We start from the raw sequence: 15113 nt of genomic DNA, 5'->3' as shown, positions 1-15113 counted from the left end.
TCTTATGTTCATAGTACCACCCATACATAGTAAGTGTTAACATCGTATTACATAATCCTGCACCTATGCAATTATTATTGATATCCTGCACTTTTTATACTGCTTTTGCACTTCTGGTTAGACCTTAACTGCATTTCGTTGTCTTGTGCTTGTGTAATGACAACAAAGTTTAATCTAATCATATGGCCCACACAGCTATGTATTGTAATGTTCTAATATATATATATGTTACCTTCGAAATTCAGTCGATGATGTGAGGAACTCCGACACCTTCATAAACCTCCACAGCCTCGATGCATCTTCTTTGTGTGTTTACCTGTTCCACGTGCTCCGCAAGACCATTTTGTGCTTGAGCGCCACCAAGTCGTGTTTTACTGGAACTTCAGCAGCGCCAGGCACGTGAACAAAAGCGCCAATCTCATTGGTCGGCCAACTTTTAACGCGCCGCGTCAAACCAAAAAAACGCGTCCGAGGCGTTTTTCTGAAAATGACGCTTTTGCGCGTCGCGCTTTTCGCGTGGGTGTGCGCACTCACATTGGCGCTCGTTCTTGAGTCACGAGACGTTAAACGTCGACGATAAACGCGCCCGAAAAACGTCCCGGTGTGTAAAGACCTTAAGAATAACATAAATGCTTGTAAATGCAGATATGCAGGAATTAAATAGCCATACATCCTAAACTACTTTTCCCTAAACTGTTTACTTTACACATTTCACTCATTGATGTCTAAATAAGATCAAACACGTTTTCTTTCACAAATGTATTGTTTTGCTTTAAAAGATGTATATGAAGAGTTTGGTTCCGAAACGCGATAAACAGCATTTGAAAAAAATTAGTTACCGCCAAAATCAGTATTGTATCTGGTCAGTATTAAAAAGTAAATTCTTCCATTTTACGCAAAATCCGATATCCGCTGTGTTATTCTGTCATCTTTTCTCCCTTTTCTCCAAAACGCGACAAACACCAGTCCTCCTTCTCTGCAGAATGCAATAAATCCAATTAACCAATCACAATGCACCATTTCACACATTGTAAACATTAATGTCAACGCAATCCCAGTTTTTCTCATCTACTTCATGATCAACAAACAAACAAAAACAAAATAATACTTTGATGGCATTGATAAACCTGTGATGGTTTTCTGTGGCGGGGAAGAAACGTAAGCCAACAAAATCAAATAATTTACACGAGAGGCACTCGGGAGACGGAAAAATGTCGGCTGTTGCTTGTTCTCCCGACAGCATAAAGCTTCTGTCATACTAACACATTGACCCCAGGGGATCTTATAAAAAACTTTACATTATTTTACTCAAAGTCAACGAAAATCGAGCAGAACCAAAACATTTTACAGCTGATCGCTGTCAAAAAAGTTCAGCGACGACGTCCCAAGGATGACAGCAGCAATGACAGTGTTCTTAATATGACAATAAAAGTAAATGTTTTGATTAATGCCATTAATGTATTTTTTTAATCAGTGGATACCACTAGTCAACTAAATGAATATAACATGGCAAAGATTAATGCACATTTATATATTGATTCAATAGATTTATAGATTTATTTAAAAAAACGTAGAAATAAGAATCCGTTTTTATAATAAATCTTTGAAAATAAATTATAGATTAGAATTTTTAATGTTATTATAACCTAAAGATGCTACGTGAAAGTTTGTAACAGAAAATAGTGTTTTTTATCTTGTCACTTTCTTGGTATAGAAAACACATTTTTATCCAAATTAGGCAAAATGGATTTATTGCGTTTTGGAACCAAACTCTTCAAATATTAGCCCACTGGAGTCGTATGGATTCCTTTTTCAGATAATGGATGGGTTTTAACAAAAAGACCACTTTTCAGTGCCATAACAAGGTTAGGAAGAGCCGGGACATCATTTAATATAAATCTAAATGTGTTCAGCTAAGGAAAGTTATATACATCTAGAATGTTGTTAAAGGAAAACACCACTGTTTTTCAATATTTTACTATGTTTTTACTTCAACTTAGATATGAATTAGGAATGAATGGGGCTAGGCTAAATGCTAACACATGCACGAGGTGCTGTACAAAAATTAAAAGTGCAAGCATTTAAAAAGATAGCTATGTATTAATTTGTCTAATTTGAGGTAAGAACATATTGAAAAACTGTGGTGTTTTCCTTTAAGGTGAGTAAATTATGGGCTAATTTTCATTTTGGGATGAGCTATTCCTTTAACAGTTTGTACAACTTCTGATCTTTGATTAAGGTTCTGGTGTTGTTTTCAGTATTCTGTGTTAGTTCTGTGTCTGAGCCGAATGGGTTGCCTGGCAGAGAAGCGTGGAGAAGACACCATAGTGGCGCTGGAAGCCAGAGAACTTATGCCTAAACAACTTGGCAACCATAAAGTCACAGAGCTGCTGGCAGGACAGATGCTGATGCAGGGTAAGAACATTTAATGTTTACCTTGTTTAAATCACACCCATCAGTTTTACTACTCGTTTCATGACGCTCCCAGGAAAATGTGTTATTTAGGGTGGTAGGGTTTGAAGGGGTAAAAGTAGGGTTCGCTTTGGATAAAACTTTCTGCCAAATGCATAAATGGAAATGGAAAATAAGATACACAGCAGGGCTGGGCAATACTGACCCAAATTCATATCTCGGTAATTTTTGGATAAATGGCAAAAAAAAACAAAAAATATCTCTGTATTTGCTACAAAGTGGAATAAATGTTTACCTGCAAGTCAAAGCCTCGTTTTATTAAAACAGCATGTAATGAAAACAAAATTTAAAAGCAAGGTTTTCCTCCCTGAATACGCAGCCGCACAACATGCTTGGTGTTTGGGAAGCTTACGTCTGACCTCAGTTTACATTTCTGGCAAAGCTTCTGTTGCAAAGAAGCGGGGTTATATAAATATAATAATACAAATACAAATAGAAATTGACTGTTTTGTTTTAGGGCTGTCACTTTTGTGAAAAAATCATTTTCGATTTTTAATATATAAGTGTTCATTGAATCGATTGTAAAATCGATTTTCCATGTCTAAAAAATACGTTTCCATTTAACGCCAAATAACAGACAAATGCAAAGAGAGCGCCTGAAACGCACAAGTCAGCAATATTTCTTATTCATTGTCATTAAGTTTCGTGCAGAATAAAAAACAGCAACAGTAGTGCAACATTCTCTAAAAGAGTGGACTGCTGCCATAAATGAAAAACATTACTGCAAGTTCAACCGGCTGCTTTTATGATTTAGGCAATTCAAAAATTATTTTAAATAATGATTCGATCCATTTCAAACAACTGTTCAAAAATGAAACTTTAAATAGACTTACTTGAAGTTGAGAACATGCTGTGTATTTTTTTATTAAACGTAACCGACACTTAGGCGGCACTAGGCAGGCATAATGAAATGCGCAAAAAGACTAGGGCCATTACAAATTATTGGTCAGGAAAACAAGTCGATCAACATTTAAGGGGTCAAGAGCAGAGCGCTTTTCATTCACTATATGTCCATCTGTTGAGAAGACGTACTCCGACCGCACTGATGTCCCAGGGAAACTCGGGTACTTCGTTGCCAGCTGCGTATTTCGTACTGCCAATCTTCCATCTCAAAAGCGGGTCGCTGTCAGCTCGCAAGGGTGGCTCCTTGTCATAACTCATCATCTCCTGTAAGGTCACAATTTCGACGCTGTCTCGTGTTGCACAGGTTTATTGACGTTGTCCTCCATTTTCTTTGCAAAACACTAGATGCAGCGATTGAAAGCGTGAAACTATAGGGGCGTAAAATTGTTGGGTTTTTTCTGTCTAGCTTTCGCACACCTACTGCACTTTCGAGATTCTTTATTTTCTTTTTCTGCTTGTTTGTGAGTTTTGTTACATCTATATTTTAACTGTTTAATTATTTTAAAATTAATAGTGTACATATTTGGTTAAAATCGATTGCCTATTTTCGTTTTCGAAACGTTTTTTGGTTGGTCCAATCGATTGTGCAATCGATTTTCGAACGAAAAGTGACAGCCCTACCTGTAAGGTCACAATTTCGACGCTGTCTCGTGTTGCACAGGTTTATTGACGTTGTCCTCCATTTTCTTTGCAAAACACTAGATGCAGCGATTGAAAGCGTGAAACTATAGGGGCGTAAAATTGTTGGGTTTTTTCTGTCTAGCTTTCGCACACCTACTGCACTTTCGGGATTCTTTATTTTCTTTTTCTGCTTGTTTGTGAGTTTTGTTACATCTATATTTTAACTGTTTAATTATTTTAAAATTAAGTGTGTACATATTTGGTTAAAATCGATTGCCTATTTTCGTTTTCGAAACGTTTTTTGGTTGGTCCAATCGATTGTGCAATCGATTTTCGAACGAAAAGTGACAGCCCTATTTTGTTTACAAACTGCAGATAAAGTGTTTACGAGGATGGAACTGGCTTAGCTCTCCAACCATCTGATCCAATTATTTATGACTCACAGGATACAATCTGCATCTCAAATCCATCACAGCAATCACCACACACATTTGTCCCTCATGTTATGTCTGTTCATATGGTATCTGAATCTAAACGTATGCTGAGCATATTATTTGTTGGCATAAATCATTTCAGCTGCCAGCTTTATCAAATAACTTTCTTTAAAAAATTTCTTCTTTATTTTTTCAATCTCTCATAGCTGGTTCTACCTCTCCAAGCGCTCCGCTGTCTCCGGGCCCCCGAGCTCTTTCCTGCCCCCCAGCGGCGGCTCTCAGATTGGAAATGGGGCCTTGCGCGAGCAGACATTCCCCTCTATCAGAGAGCGTTGGGTTTATAGAGATGTGTTTGACGGGATGCCGAGCAGAGCTCTTGGCTTCTACATTAAACACGTTGGGTCCCTTCCTGGAGGATGAGCTTAAGGCAGACATACAGCCAATGAGATTATGGCTGCAAGAAACTGCTATTACACTAAAGGTAAGAATGAGACACTGCCTTATGCGAGTAATAAAAAGTCAATAAATGTATTTAGGAAAGCAATATCACAAATGCAAGATGCTTATTAGACTTTATATCAGCATGACTGTCATTGACTTTAGCCTTGTGTCTATAACAGCTTATACCATGGGGGTGTCGAATGCTTTACTCTGATTGGTTGAAATGTTTTTATGGGTTTTTCTGTAAAACGCACACCTAACCTGTCAAATGTCTAAAAAATAGGCACCAGAGCAAAATTTGTGGTAACCGTGGTATAAGAGGAATAATTGACTTCAATCCATTGAATTATTTGAAAATAATGCTCACCCGCTTTGCGTCGTGTTGCATTACAACCTTGGGTGTCCATTATTTTCGAATAATTCAACAGCCCGTTGTCAATTATTCCTTACTTGCATATAGGGAATAGGATGATTAACGGTTTCACGATTAAACACGATAAAATGTCCTGATGGTTAGTATTATTGTTTGAATTTAATTATCATTACAACGGTGTTTGATTACAGTCATTTTGAAAACTCGCTGTAAATCCTGTCCAGCCAGAATCAGTTTGACGCAGGCGCGCACATGCAACATAGTTTTTTGCACAAGAAGGCATTTAAGGGATAATGTATTTTATTAATTCATGGTAAACTTATTAGACATATTTATTTATTTTTTACCACAGAAATAATTTCAGGGACATGAAATATTAAATTAAATAAAAACAAAAATTTAATGCGTGTGTGTCAGTTCTTTTTGAACATTTCAATCTAATTTTAACAAAACCATGATAATATTGATAACCGTGATAACTTTGGTCACTATAATCATAATATGAAATTTTCATACCATCCCATCCCTACTTGCATACACCATATAAAAAACGCACAATGCAAGTTGTGTTTGAATATTTTAACTTTTCTTCTGTCAGGATGATGGTCCTCGTGTTTACCCGACTGCGCCTCAGCCAGTTCCCGTACTCTTCTCTCTGGATGGAATTGTGTTGGAGCGTTTAGATGATGGAATTCTCAGATTACGACGTAAGTCCTACCTGACGCCTGAATTTGAATGTTCATTTGAAATGACGTAGTAAAGGAGATGTTTTGTCATTCAAATATGTGACCCGTGCTGGCAAAATCCGCACAGTCTAATTTTGAGCTAGAGGCAAAAGAAATGTCGATTTTGGTCGTAAAAATAAGTACATTAAACCCTCGTCTAGTGATCTCAATGCTCTAAATAGTCATTAAACATCTAAAATGATCTTTATTGTTATTCGTTTTCTGACAGCTGTACCATCCTTAATGCTTAATCTAATAAAAAGATGCGTGTCCATTTACATGCGATGCGTGTGACATTTTGGTTTCGCTTTAAATAAGGCTCGGGCAAATCAATGTCAATCAAACAATAAAAGAAAGAAAAAAGTTATATATATATTAACATATTGTTACATATATTTTTCCTATAGATATTGTTTTTGACTGTGTGTGTGCTAAATCTATTCATTTTACCAGTGATTTTAAGGTATGGATGCAGTGATTTTGTTTTTGAACCTTCAAATTCTTTAAATCGTTTTTTTCTCAAAATTGACTTTGCAGACCCTATCAACTTCTGTCTTTTTTTTGTCAGATTCAAACTAATCATGCATCGCTTTTGAAGTTTAAATAGAGAATGTCAAAATCTAAATAACTCATTTTTTAATAACTCATTCCGACTCAATTTGCCAGCACGGGTTACAAATGAATTTAAGTAAGTAGAATTGAAATGGGAAGAGGTAAATAGCTTAATTTTAAATGTAGTGACTAAATATATAAAATATTAATTTAAGTTAATTCCATTTTATTTATATAGCGCTTTTCACAATTTGAAATTGTTTCAAAGCAGCTTCACATTAATAGAAGCAGGGAAAGACACAGAAAATTCGACAGATAGCATAAGCAGCAGAATTTGCTGTGGCTATGAATCAACATTATAAGCGAGCGTATTAGTAATGTAACGTATAGAAGAGGGTGCTAAGTTAAGCCCAAGAAGGCTGCCTCCCCGGGTTGAAAAACCCCCTAGGAGAAAAAAAACCCGGACTTTTAGCCGGGGAAAAAGTCCTAGGAGGAAAAAACCCTTGGGATATATATATACACACACACACACACACACACACACACACACATATATATGCATATACACAAACACACACATATACATAAACATATACATACATAGACACATACACATACATATATACAGGGAGTGCAGAATTATTAGGCAAGTTGTATTTTTGAGGATTACTTTTGTTATTTTACAACTACAGTGCTCTTGGTCAATTCAAAATGTTAACAAACCCTTAAACCTGAACATTTAAGTAATAAAAGTGAAATTTTGGCTTTATTAAGAGAATATTTCTATGTACATCATTATTAGGCAACTATTAGTGTGCAGAATTATTAGGCAACTAAATGAAAAACAAAGATTTTACCATCTCACTTGTGTTTTTTTCAACTGTTAAAGTGAGAATAATAAACAAACTCTACATTTACAAAAAAAATTAATAAAACAATAAAAAATAAAAAATATATAGACTCAGTGACCAATGTAGCCACCCTTCTTTTCGATAACATTCACAAGCCTTCCATTCACGGATTCAGTCAGTTTCTTGATCTGTTCTGAACCAACATTTTGTGCAGACGCAACCACAGCCTCCCAGACACTGTTCAGAGAGGTGTACTGTTTACCTTCACTGTAAATGTCCTGCTTAAGAAGGAATCAAAAGTTCTCAATAGGGTTTAAGTCAGGTGAAGAAGGGGGCCATGGATTAGTTTTTCATCTCTAAGGCCTTTACTGGCCTGTCATGCAGTGGAGTACTTTGATGCATGTGATGGAGCGTTGTCTTACAAAATAATCAGTCTTCTTGAAAGATGCAAACTTTTTCCTGTACCACTGCTTGAAGAAAGTGTCTTCTACAATACCGGCAGGCAGGAACAGACAGGTTTTATTAAAGATGCGCTTGTTGGACCTTTTTTGGTTGAAAATGGAAATAAAAAACAACTCTCAGACCTACTGCCAATTTTTAGAAGACACTTTCTTCAAGCAGTGGTACAGGAAAAAATCTGCATCTTTCAATAAGACTTTTTTATGCAAGACAACGCTTCAGCACATGCATCAAAGTACTCAACTGAGTGGCTGGCCAGTAAAGGCCTTTAAGGTGAAAAACTAATGACATGGCCCCCTTCTTCACCTGACTTAAACCCTATTGAGACCTTTTGATCCCTTCTTAAACAGGACATTTACAGTGAAGGTAAACCGTACACCTCTCTGAACAGTGTCTGGGAGGCTGTGGTTGTGGCTGCACAAAATGTTGGTTCAGACCAGATCAAGAAACTGACTGAATCCCTGAATGGAAGGCTTGTGACTGTTATCGAAAAGAAGGGTGGCTATATTGGTCACTGAGTCTATATATATTTTTTATTGTTTTATTATTTTTTTTTTTGTAAATGTAGAGTTTGTTTATTATTCTCACTTTAACAGTTGAAAAAAAAACAAGTGAGATGGTAAAATCTTTGTTTTTTATTTAGTTGCCTGGTAGTTCTGCACACTGATGGTTGCCTAATAATGATGTACATAGAAATATTCTCTTAAGAAAGCCAAAATTTCACTTTTACTACTTAAATGTTCAAGTTTGAGGGTTTGTTAACATTTTGAATTTACCAAGAGCACCGTAGTTGTACAATAACAAAAGTAATCCTCAAAAATACAACTTGCCTAATAATTCTGCACTCCCTGTACACACATACTGCACATATGTAAACGAGTAAGGAGATTTAAGTTAATTATTTTGTTATGTGAAAAGAAAAAGACTGCTAAGTGTTTAGGAACTCTAAACTTCATGAAAGAGTCATGATTCAATTTCTATTAATGACTTGATGGTTTTACTTTATACTTCTATTAACGTGACTACATCTCTGGGTTACGGCAGCTCAGATTACATTAATTTTTTGACCTTACCCTTTCTTTTTTTTTCTTTCACACAAGCTGCTGCTCGGAGCCAGTCAGGGATGGCTGACCAATCCTGTTCTAAAGTTCATGAGAAAAACAAGGTAAGGCACAAAAAATGTATACAGTTGGGTATACACATATTTTATATTTTTTATTTTTATTCTATTTGTTTTCACACATACATTACTCTCTTTTTAAAGGGACAATCCACTTTTTTTGAAAATATACAAATTTTCCAGCTTCCCTAGAGTTAAAGGCAGTGTCCATGATCTCTGAAAGCCAATGTTGACATTTGAAATCCCCTAAACAAACACGCCCATACCCCAATAGAGTTTGGACCTTCTTTTGACAGATCTGCCCAACACATACGCAACCCAGGCGACAATGTCGTTTAGTAGACACGCACCTTACTGTTGATGATATTACGCAGTGCCAGAAAATAGTCCCCTGCTATTGAAAGTTACTAAGGCAGGGGTCTCCAACGCGTCGCTCGCGAGCTACTGGTAGCTCGTGTCTTAATTGCAGGTAGCTCGCTCGTGGGTTTATCTCGTGGGTTTATTTATTTATTTATTTTCTGTGGTTATGGCGCATTTGGATGTCTGGTTAGTTTTACAAGCGCCTGTGGTAGTAAAGACTGGGTGCGTGTTTGATGTCGCGTTGAGCTGTGTAGACCGCCGTATCATATGACATCAGTAATTTAACTTGTATGATTCAAAAACAAACAGATAAGTCCACGCGCCCGCGGCGCGGCAACCAGACGATCAGCGCAACGCTGTGAAGCACATGCCGCGGTAACCGGACGATCCGCGCTACGCTGTGAACCCCTTGACGTGACAACCGGACGATCCCCGCAACGCTAAGAAGCCCGCGCCGCGGCAACCGGACGATCCGCGCAACGGCGAACACACCTCGAGTCGAGGCACTATGGTTAAAAAGGTTGCCGTGATTTTCGGATTCATTTTTGATAAAACAAAAAAGTCGTCGTCACAAGTTCAATGGGTTGTCATCTCATAAACATCAAATGTCAAGAGATACCAGAGAGCCATACGAGACATACATGCACATCCCTATTATGATTCCAAAAGCAGTACATACTTTATGTTTGGATTGTCTTTCTAAATCTGATCTTTAATAATTGAATTTTTTATTCAAAATGTGGTAATTTTGGAAGAATCCTACCCATATCTAAGAGGTGATAAAAAAGTATAAATAAAGACAACATGAAAGTTATTTTGTTGTTGTTGTTTAAAAGGATCTGTTCTTTCATTTGATGTATCGTATGTTTATGTTTAAAGAAAAGCATTTTCTGGATGGTAATAAAATTTTGTGAAAAATAAAAAAAATGCTGGCACTGGCTGGCAACTTTTTAAAAAAATGCTGGCGGGGAAAGAGTTCAAATCACAGTAAGATAATAGACAAGTGTCTATTAACTCACAAATTTAGCTATTACGTGAAGTAGCTCTCGACCACTTTTATTTTTTAGAAAGTAGCTCTCCAATCAAAAAAGGTTGGAGACCCCTGTACTAAGGGGACTATTTTCGGCTGCTGCGAAATATCATTGCGCCTCCTGCACCCATGTTACGGCAGCAAAGTCCTTGATTATTATGCCAGAATGAGAGTATAGTTCCATATCGGCCTAGAAAATCGCAACTTTAAATTTTCCGTCTGTCTTAGTACACGATGTAACTACAGAAGTGTCCAGTTTTAAATAGGAAAAATATCCAAACTCTTTGGTTATTTTTGAGTGCGATGCTAAATGGTCTAATCAGATTCAATGGATTATGCTGCTAAGCTATTCTAAAAGCGGTAGCGCCAGACCCTGAGATTGGCTGAATGGATTTCAAAACTCTAGGGAAGCTGCAAAATGAGAATATTTTCTAAGAAAAGTTTGATTGTCCCTTTAAGCACATTTACTTATTCATCATTAAAAAAAATGTAAACAAGAGCTCTGCACCTCAAATACTCAAGTACTGCCATCTACTTTTAGCATTAGATTATCGACTCGACACTATACCAGCTTGTACCATACTGTATACCAGTGTTCTTCACTCCCAATCCTGGAGAGCCGGTGCCCTGCAGAGTTTAGCTCCAACCTTAATCAAACACACCTGCAAGCTAATCAATGTCTTCATGATCACTAGAAAATCACAGGTAGGTGTGTTTGTTTAAGGTTGTAGGTAAACTCTGCAGGGCACCGGCTGTCCAGGATTGGGAGTGAAGAACACTGGTATATACAGTGAGGAAAATAAGTATTTGAACACCTTGCTATTTTGCAAGTTCTCCCACTTAGAAATCATGGAGGGGTCTGAAATTGTCATCGTAGGTGCATGTCCACTGTGAGAGACAAATATGATTTTTTTAACTATTTATTTGTATGATACAGCTGCAAATAAGTATTTGAACACCTGTCTATCAACAAGAATTCTCACCCTCAAAGATCTGTTAGTCTGCCTTTAAAATGTCTGCCTCCACTCCATTTATTATCCTAAATTAGTTTGAGGTTGTTAGCTGCATAAAGACACCTGTCCACCCCATACAATCAGTAAGAATTCAACTACTAACATGGCCAAGACCAAAGAGCTGTCCTAAGACATTAGAAACAAAATTGTAAACCTCCACAAGGCTGAAAAAGGGCTACGGGGACATGGCCAAGCAGCTTGGTGAAAAAAGGTCCAATGTTGGAGCAATCATTACAAAATGGAAAATGGAAGCAGCTAAACATGACTGTCAATCTCCCTCGGACTGGGGCTCCATGCAAGATCTCACCTCGTGGGGTTTCAATGATCCTAAGAAAGGTCAGAAATCAGCCCAGAACTACACGGGAGGAGCTGGTCAATGACCTGAAAAGAACTGGGACCACCATTTTCAAGGTTACTGTTGGTAATAAAACGTCATGGTTTGAAATCATGCATGGCTTGGAAGGTTCCCCTGCTTAAACCAGCACATGTCCAGGCCCGTCTTAAGTTTGCCAATGACCATTCCGATGATCCAGAGGAGTCATGGGAGAAAGTCATGTGGTCAGATGAGACCAAAATAGAACTTTTTGGTCATAATTCCACTAAACGTGTTTGGAGGAAGAATGATGAGTACCATCCCAAGAACACCATCCCTACTGTGAAGCATGGGGTGGTAGCATCATGCTATGGGGGTGTTTTTCTGCACATGGGACAGGGCGACTGCACTGTATTAAGGATAGGATGACCGGGGTCGTGTATTGTGAGATTTTGGGGAACAACCTCCTTCCCTCAGTTAGAGCATTGAAGATGGGTCGAGGCTGGGTCTTCCAACATGACAATGACCCAAAGCACACAGCCAGGACAACCAAGGAGTGGCTCTGTAAGAAGCATATCAAGGTTCTGCCGTTGGCCTAGCCAGTCTCCAGACCCTGGTGAAAAACTACAGGTAACGTTTGACCTTTGTAATTGCAAACAAAGGCTACTGTACCAAATATTAACATTGACTTTCTCAGGTGTTCAAATACTTATTTGCAGCTGTATCATACAAATAAATAGTTAAAAAATCATACATTGTGATTTCTGGATTTTTTTTAGATTATGTCTCTCACAGTGGACATGCACCTACGATGACAATTTCAGACCCCTCCATGATTTCTAAGTGGGAGAACTTGCAAAATAGCAGGGTGTTCAAATACTTATTTTCCTCACTGTATCTATCCCATATCCTGATATAGTATTATCAGCGTTCAGTTTTTAGGTAAAGCCAGCTTCGTATTGCGAATTTTTCTCAAAACAAGCAATGCTGACACAACACGTAAATCAGCATTAATGCGACTTGGATATTCATTAAAAATAAACTGAACCTCTTTTTTTTTAAATGAGGAGGACATTTAAGCTATGAAGCTTGCCGGGTGTATTATTTATTCAAATATTGCTTATGTCATCACCTGCTTAATTAAGCTGTACACATGTTATAAATAAAGAAATAATGTTATTTAATATCTGATCACACAGATTTGATAATATTTGCGCTTTTTATGTTGCTGCAGTCTCTGGAGTCCAAACTCGCTGATGTCCAGTCTGCTCTCCAGAACGCTCTCTCTGACCGAGAGCGCCTGCTACAGGAAATCAGGAAACACAACCCCTCTTTCACCTTATGATGAAGAAATAACCAGACCTCAATCCAAGCAAGGCACCAGATGTTTTCTAGATGAACCATAAGAGGTTTCTTTACCTTCATTGGCTCAAAATTCTCCTCCGTCCCTTTCTGTAATTTCAATAATGTCTGAGTGTAAGATCAGATATCATCTCTAGTTTATCTGTGACTATTCTTTACGAGTCTTCCTTTACAGTGACATTTCTCTGTTTGTGACTGAACTACATCCGTGCTAAGATTGATTACAGAGACTCTTTCACTGCCAAAAACCTCTCCCTCCTTCACTATTTCCCCACCTTTGTTCAGCATAGTTCTCGCACATGATTGTTTGTTGCTAGTTTCACCACAGGGCCGTATAACGTTAATAGGTACTACAGATGTGTCCTAGAAACTGTGTGGTACCACGGCTGAACTGATAGATAATATTTTTTTTATATGTGAGCCGCCTACCTCGACAGCATTTCAATACGTCATACGCGTGCAGATGTCATGAAAATTGACGTCATGAACACATTGACAGTAAAATTATTATTTTCGTGATACCTCAGTCTAAAATTTGAAAGAGTTCAACATTTTTTCTTTTATTTACCTTAATGCCATCGTATATGACTTTCTTTATTCAGCCGAACACATTTACAGTAACATTTATTAAATAATATCTTGGCTCTTCCTGGCTTTGTAATGGCATTGAACAGCACAACAATACGTTTGTGAAAGGAAATGCTAAATGCTAAAGTCATCACCGGCGGCCATCTTGTCACAGGCAAGCTTATCTCGCTTAAATCTTAAAGGAATAGTCTACTCATTTTCAATATTGGAGTATGTTGTTGCCTTGGCTGGGAGTTGTTGGTGCATCCCTCTGTCGTCTGTGTGCGTGCGCGTGGGCGCTGGAGCGCGCTGCGACGCTTCGGTGGCGTTTGGCTTGGCCCCGTTCATTCAATGGTGCCATTTGGAGGTGGAGTTGGGGGTGACCAAGCACATCAACGTTTTTCCTGTTTAGGACGAGTGGTTGTGCGAGCAAGTTTGGTGGTACAAAACAAAACGTAGCGCTTCTCTAAGCGGATCCAAAAGAGGAACTATATTTTATGGCGTAATAGCACTTTTGGGAGTACTTGGACTCGGCGCAGTAACACTCTCCCTCTCCCATTATGAGAGTGAGAAGGGGAGCAGACTTTTCAGGCGAGTCGAAGTACTCCCAAAAGTACCACCACGCCACAAAATATAGCTCCTCCTCCAAATCCGCTCAGAAAAGCGCCACGCTTCACCCTCTACCACCAAACTTGCTCGCACAACTACCCGTCCCAAACAGGAAAAACGTTGATGTGTTCGGTTACTTCTAACTTTATCTCTAAATGGTACGATTGAATGAATAGGGCTAAGCTAAATGCTATCGAAGTGTCGCAGCGCGCTCCAGCGCTTACGTGCACGCACACAGATGATAGAGGGATGTATCAACGATTCTTGGTTGGGGTAATAGCATATTTTAGTATTGAAGATGAGTAGACTGTTCCTTTAATTGATTTACAAATGGTTTTGTTTCTTACAAACGTTATTAACATAGCTATAATTTTGGATGCTTGAACATGTTTCATGAACATTATTCATAAGTATGCCCTGACATAATTAACGTTACATCTCTGATGTTTATAACAAACCAAACAGTTTGAAAATCGGTCGAAAATTTAGCAAGTTATGGTTATTTAACAATACATGCACCATTAAACACAATGTTACGAGTGAGCGAGCTGTCTATGACAAGATGGCCGCCAGGTGCAGACTTCGACCTCCATTGGCCAGCAGCGCGGACGAGACATCTGTTCTTTATTATGTATATTTAGGGTCTTATGCTTCATACACACCAATCGCAAAGCATCGCATTCCTCGCTCTAGATTATTCGCAGGATTTAAATTCGTGTCATCCAAATTCTTCGCTTGAGTTGAATATTTTTACGGCAATCACGTCGCCAAATTCACATTATTCGCATTTTCCCGCACGAGTTCGCGTCTATTCGCATTGACTTTTTATGTAATCTACTCGCGCAAATCGTTGAATTCGCATCTGTTGTGTACACCCCGTTATGCGTTGTGACTAAGCTCACAGTCAC

At 38.2% G+C, this 15113-nt stretch overlaps 1 protein-coding gene across 3 annotated transcripts in view; it reads left to right on the top strand.

Moving 5' to 3' along the window:
• bltp3a (bridge-like lipid transfer protein family member 3A) overlaps positions 1-14032 on the top strand; it is a 53993-nt gene extending 39961 nt beyond the window's left edge. For 2 of the 3 annotated variants that reach the window (XR_008639523.2, XR_008639522.2), the window contains exon 17: positions 2259-2398. Coding sequence is in view for 1 of the 3 variants with exons in the window: in XM_055187609.2 (XP_055043584.2) it covers positions 2259-2415; positions 4637-4911; positions 5843-5951; positions 8932-8996; positions 12902-13012 (717 nt within the window). In the remaining 2 variants the exon portion in view is untranslated. Of the gene's footprint in view, positions 1-2258; positions 2416-4636; positions 4912-5842; positions 5952-8931; positions 8997-12901 lie in introns of those variants that run through there. The other variant, XM_055187609.2, reaches the window with a different exon arrangement.
• Positions 14033-15113: the final 1081 nt, after the last annotated feature.

Source organism: Misgurnus anguillicaudatus, chromosome 13 (genome assembly GCF_027580225.2).
Source record: "Misgurnus anguillicaudatus chromosome 13, ASM2758022v2, whole genome shotgun sequence".
NCBI lineage: Eukaryota > Metazoa > Chordata > Actinopteri > Cypriniformes > Cobitidae > Misgurnus > Misgurnus anguillicaudatus.
The sequence above is the reverse complement of the archived record's forward strand: the minus strand, read 5'-3'. Positions and strand labels throughout refer to the sequence as shown.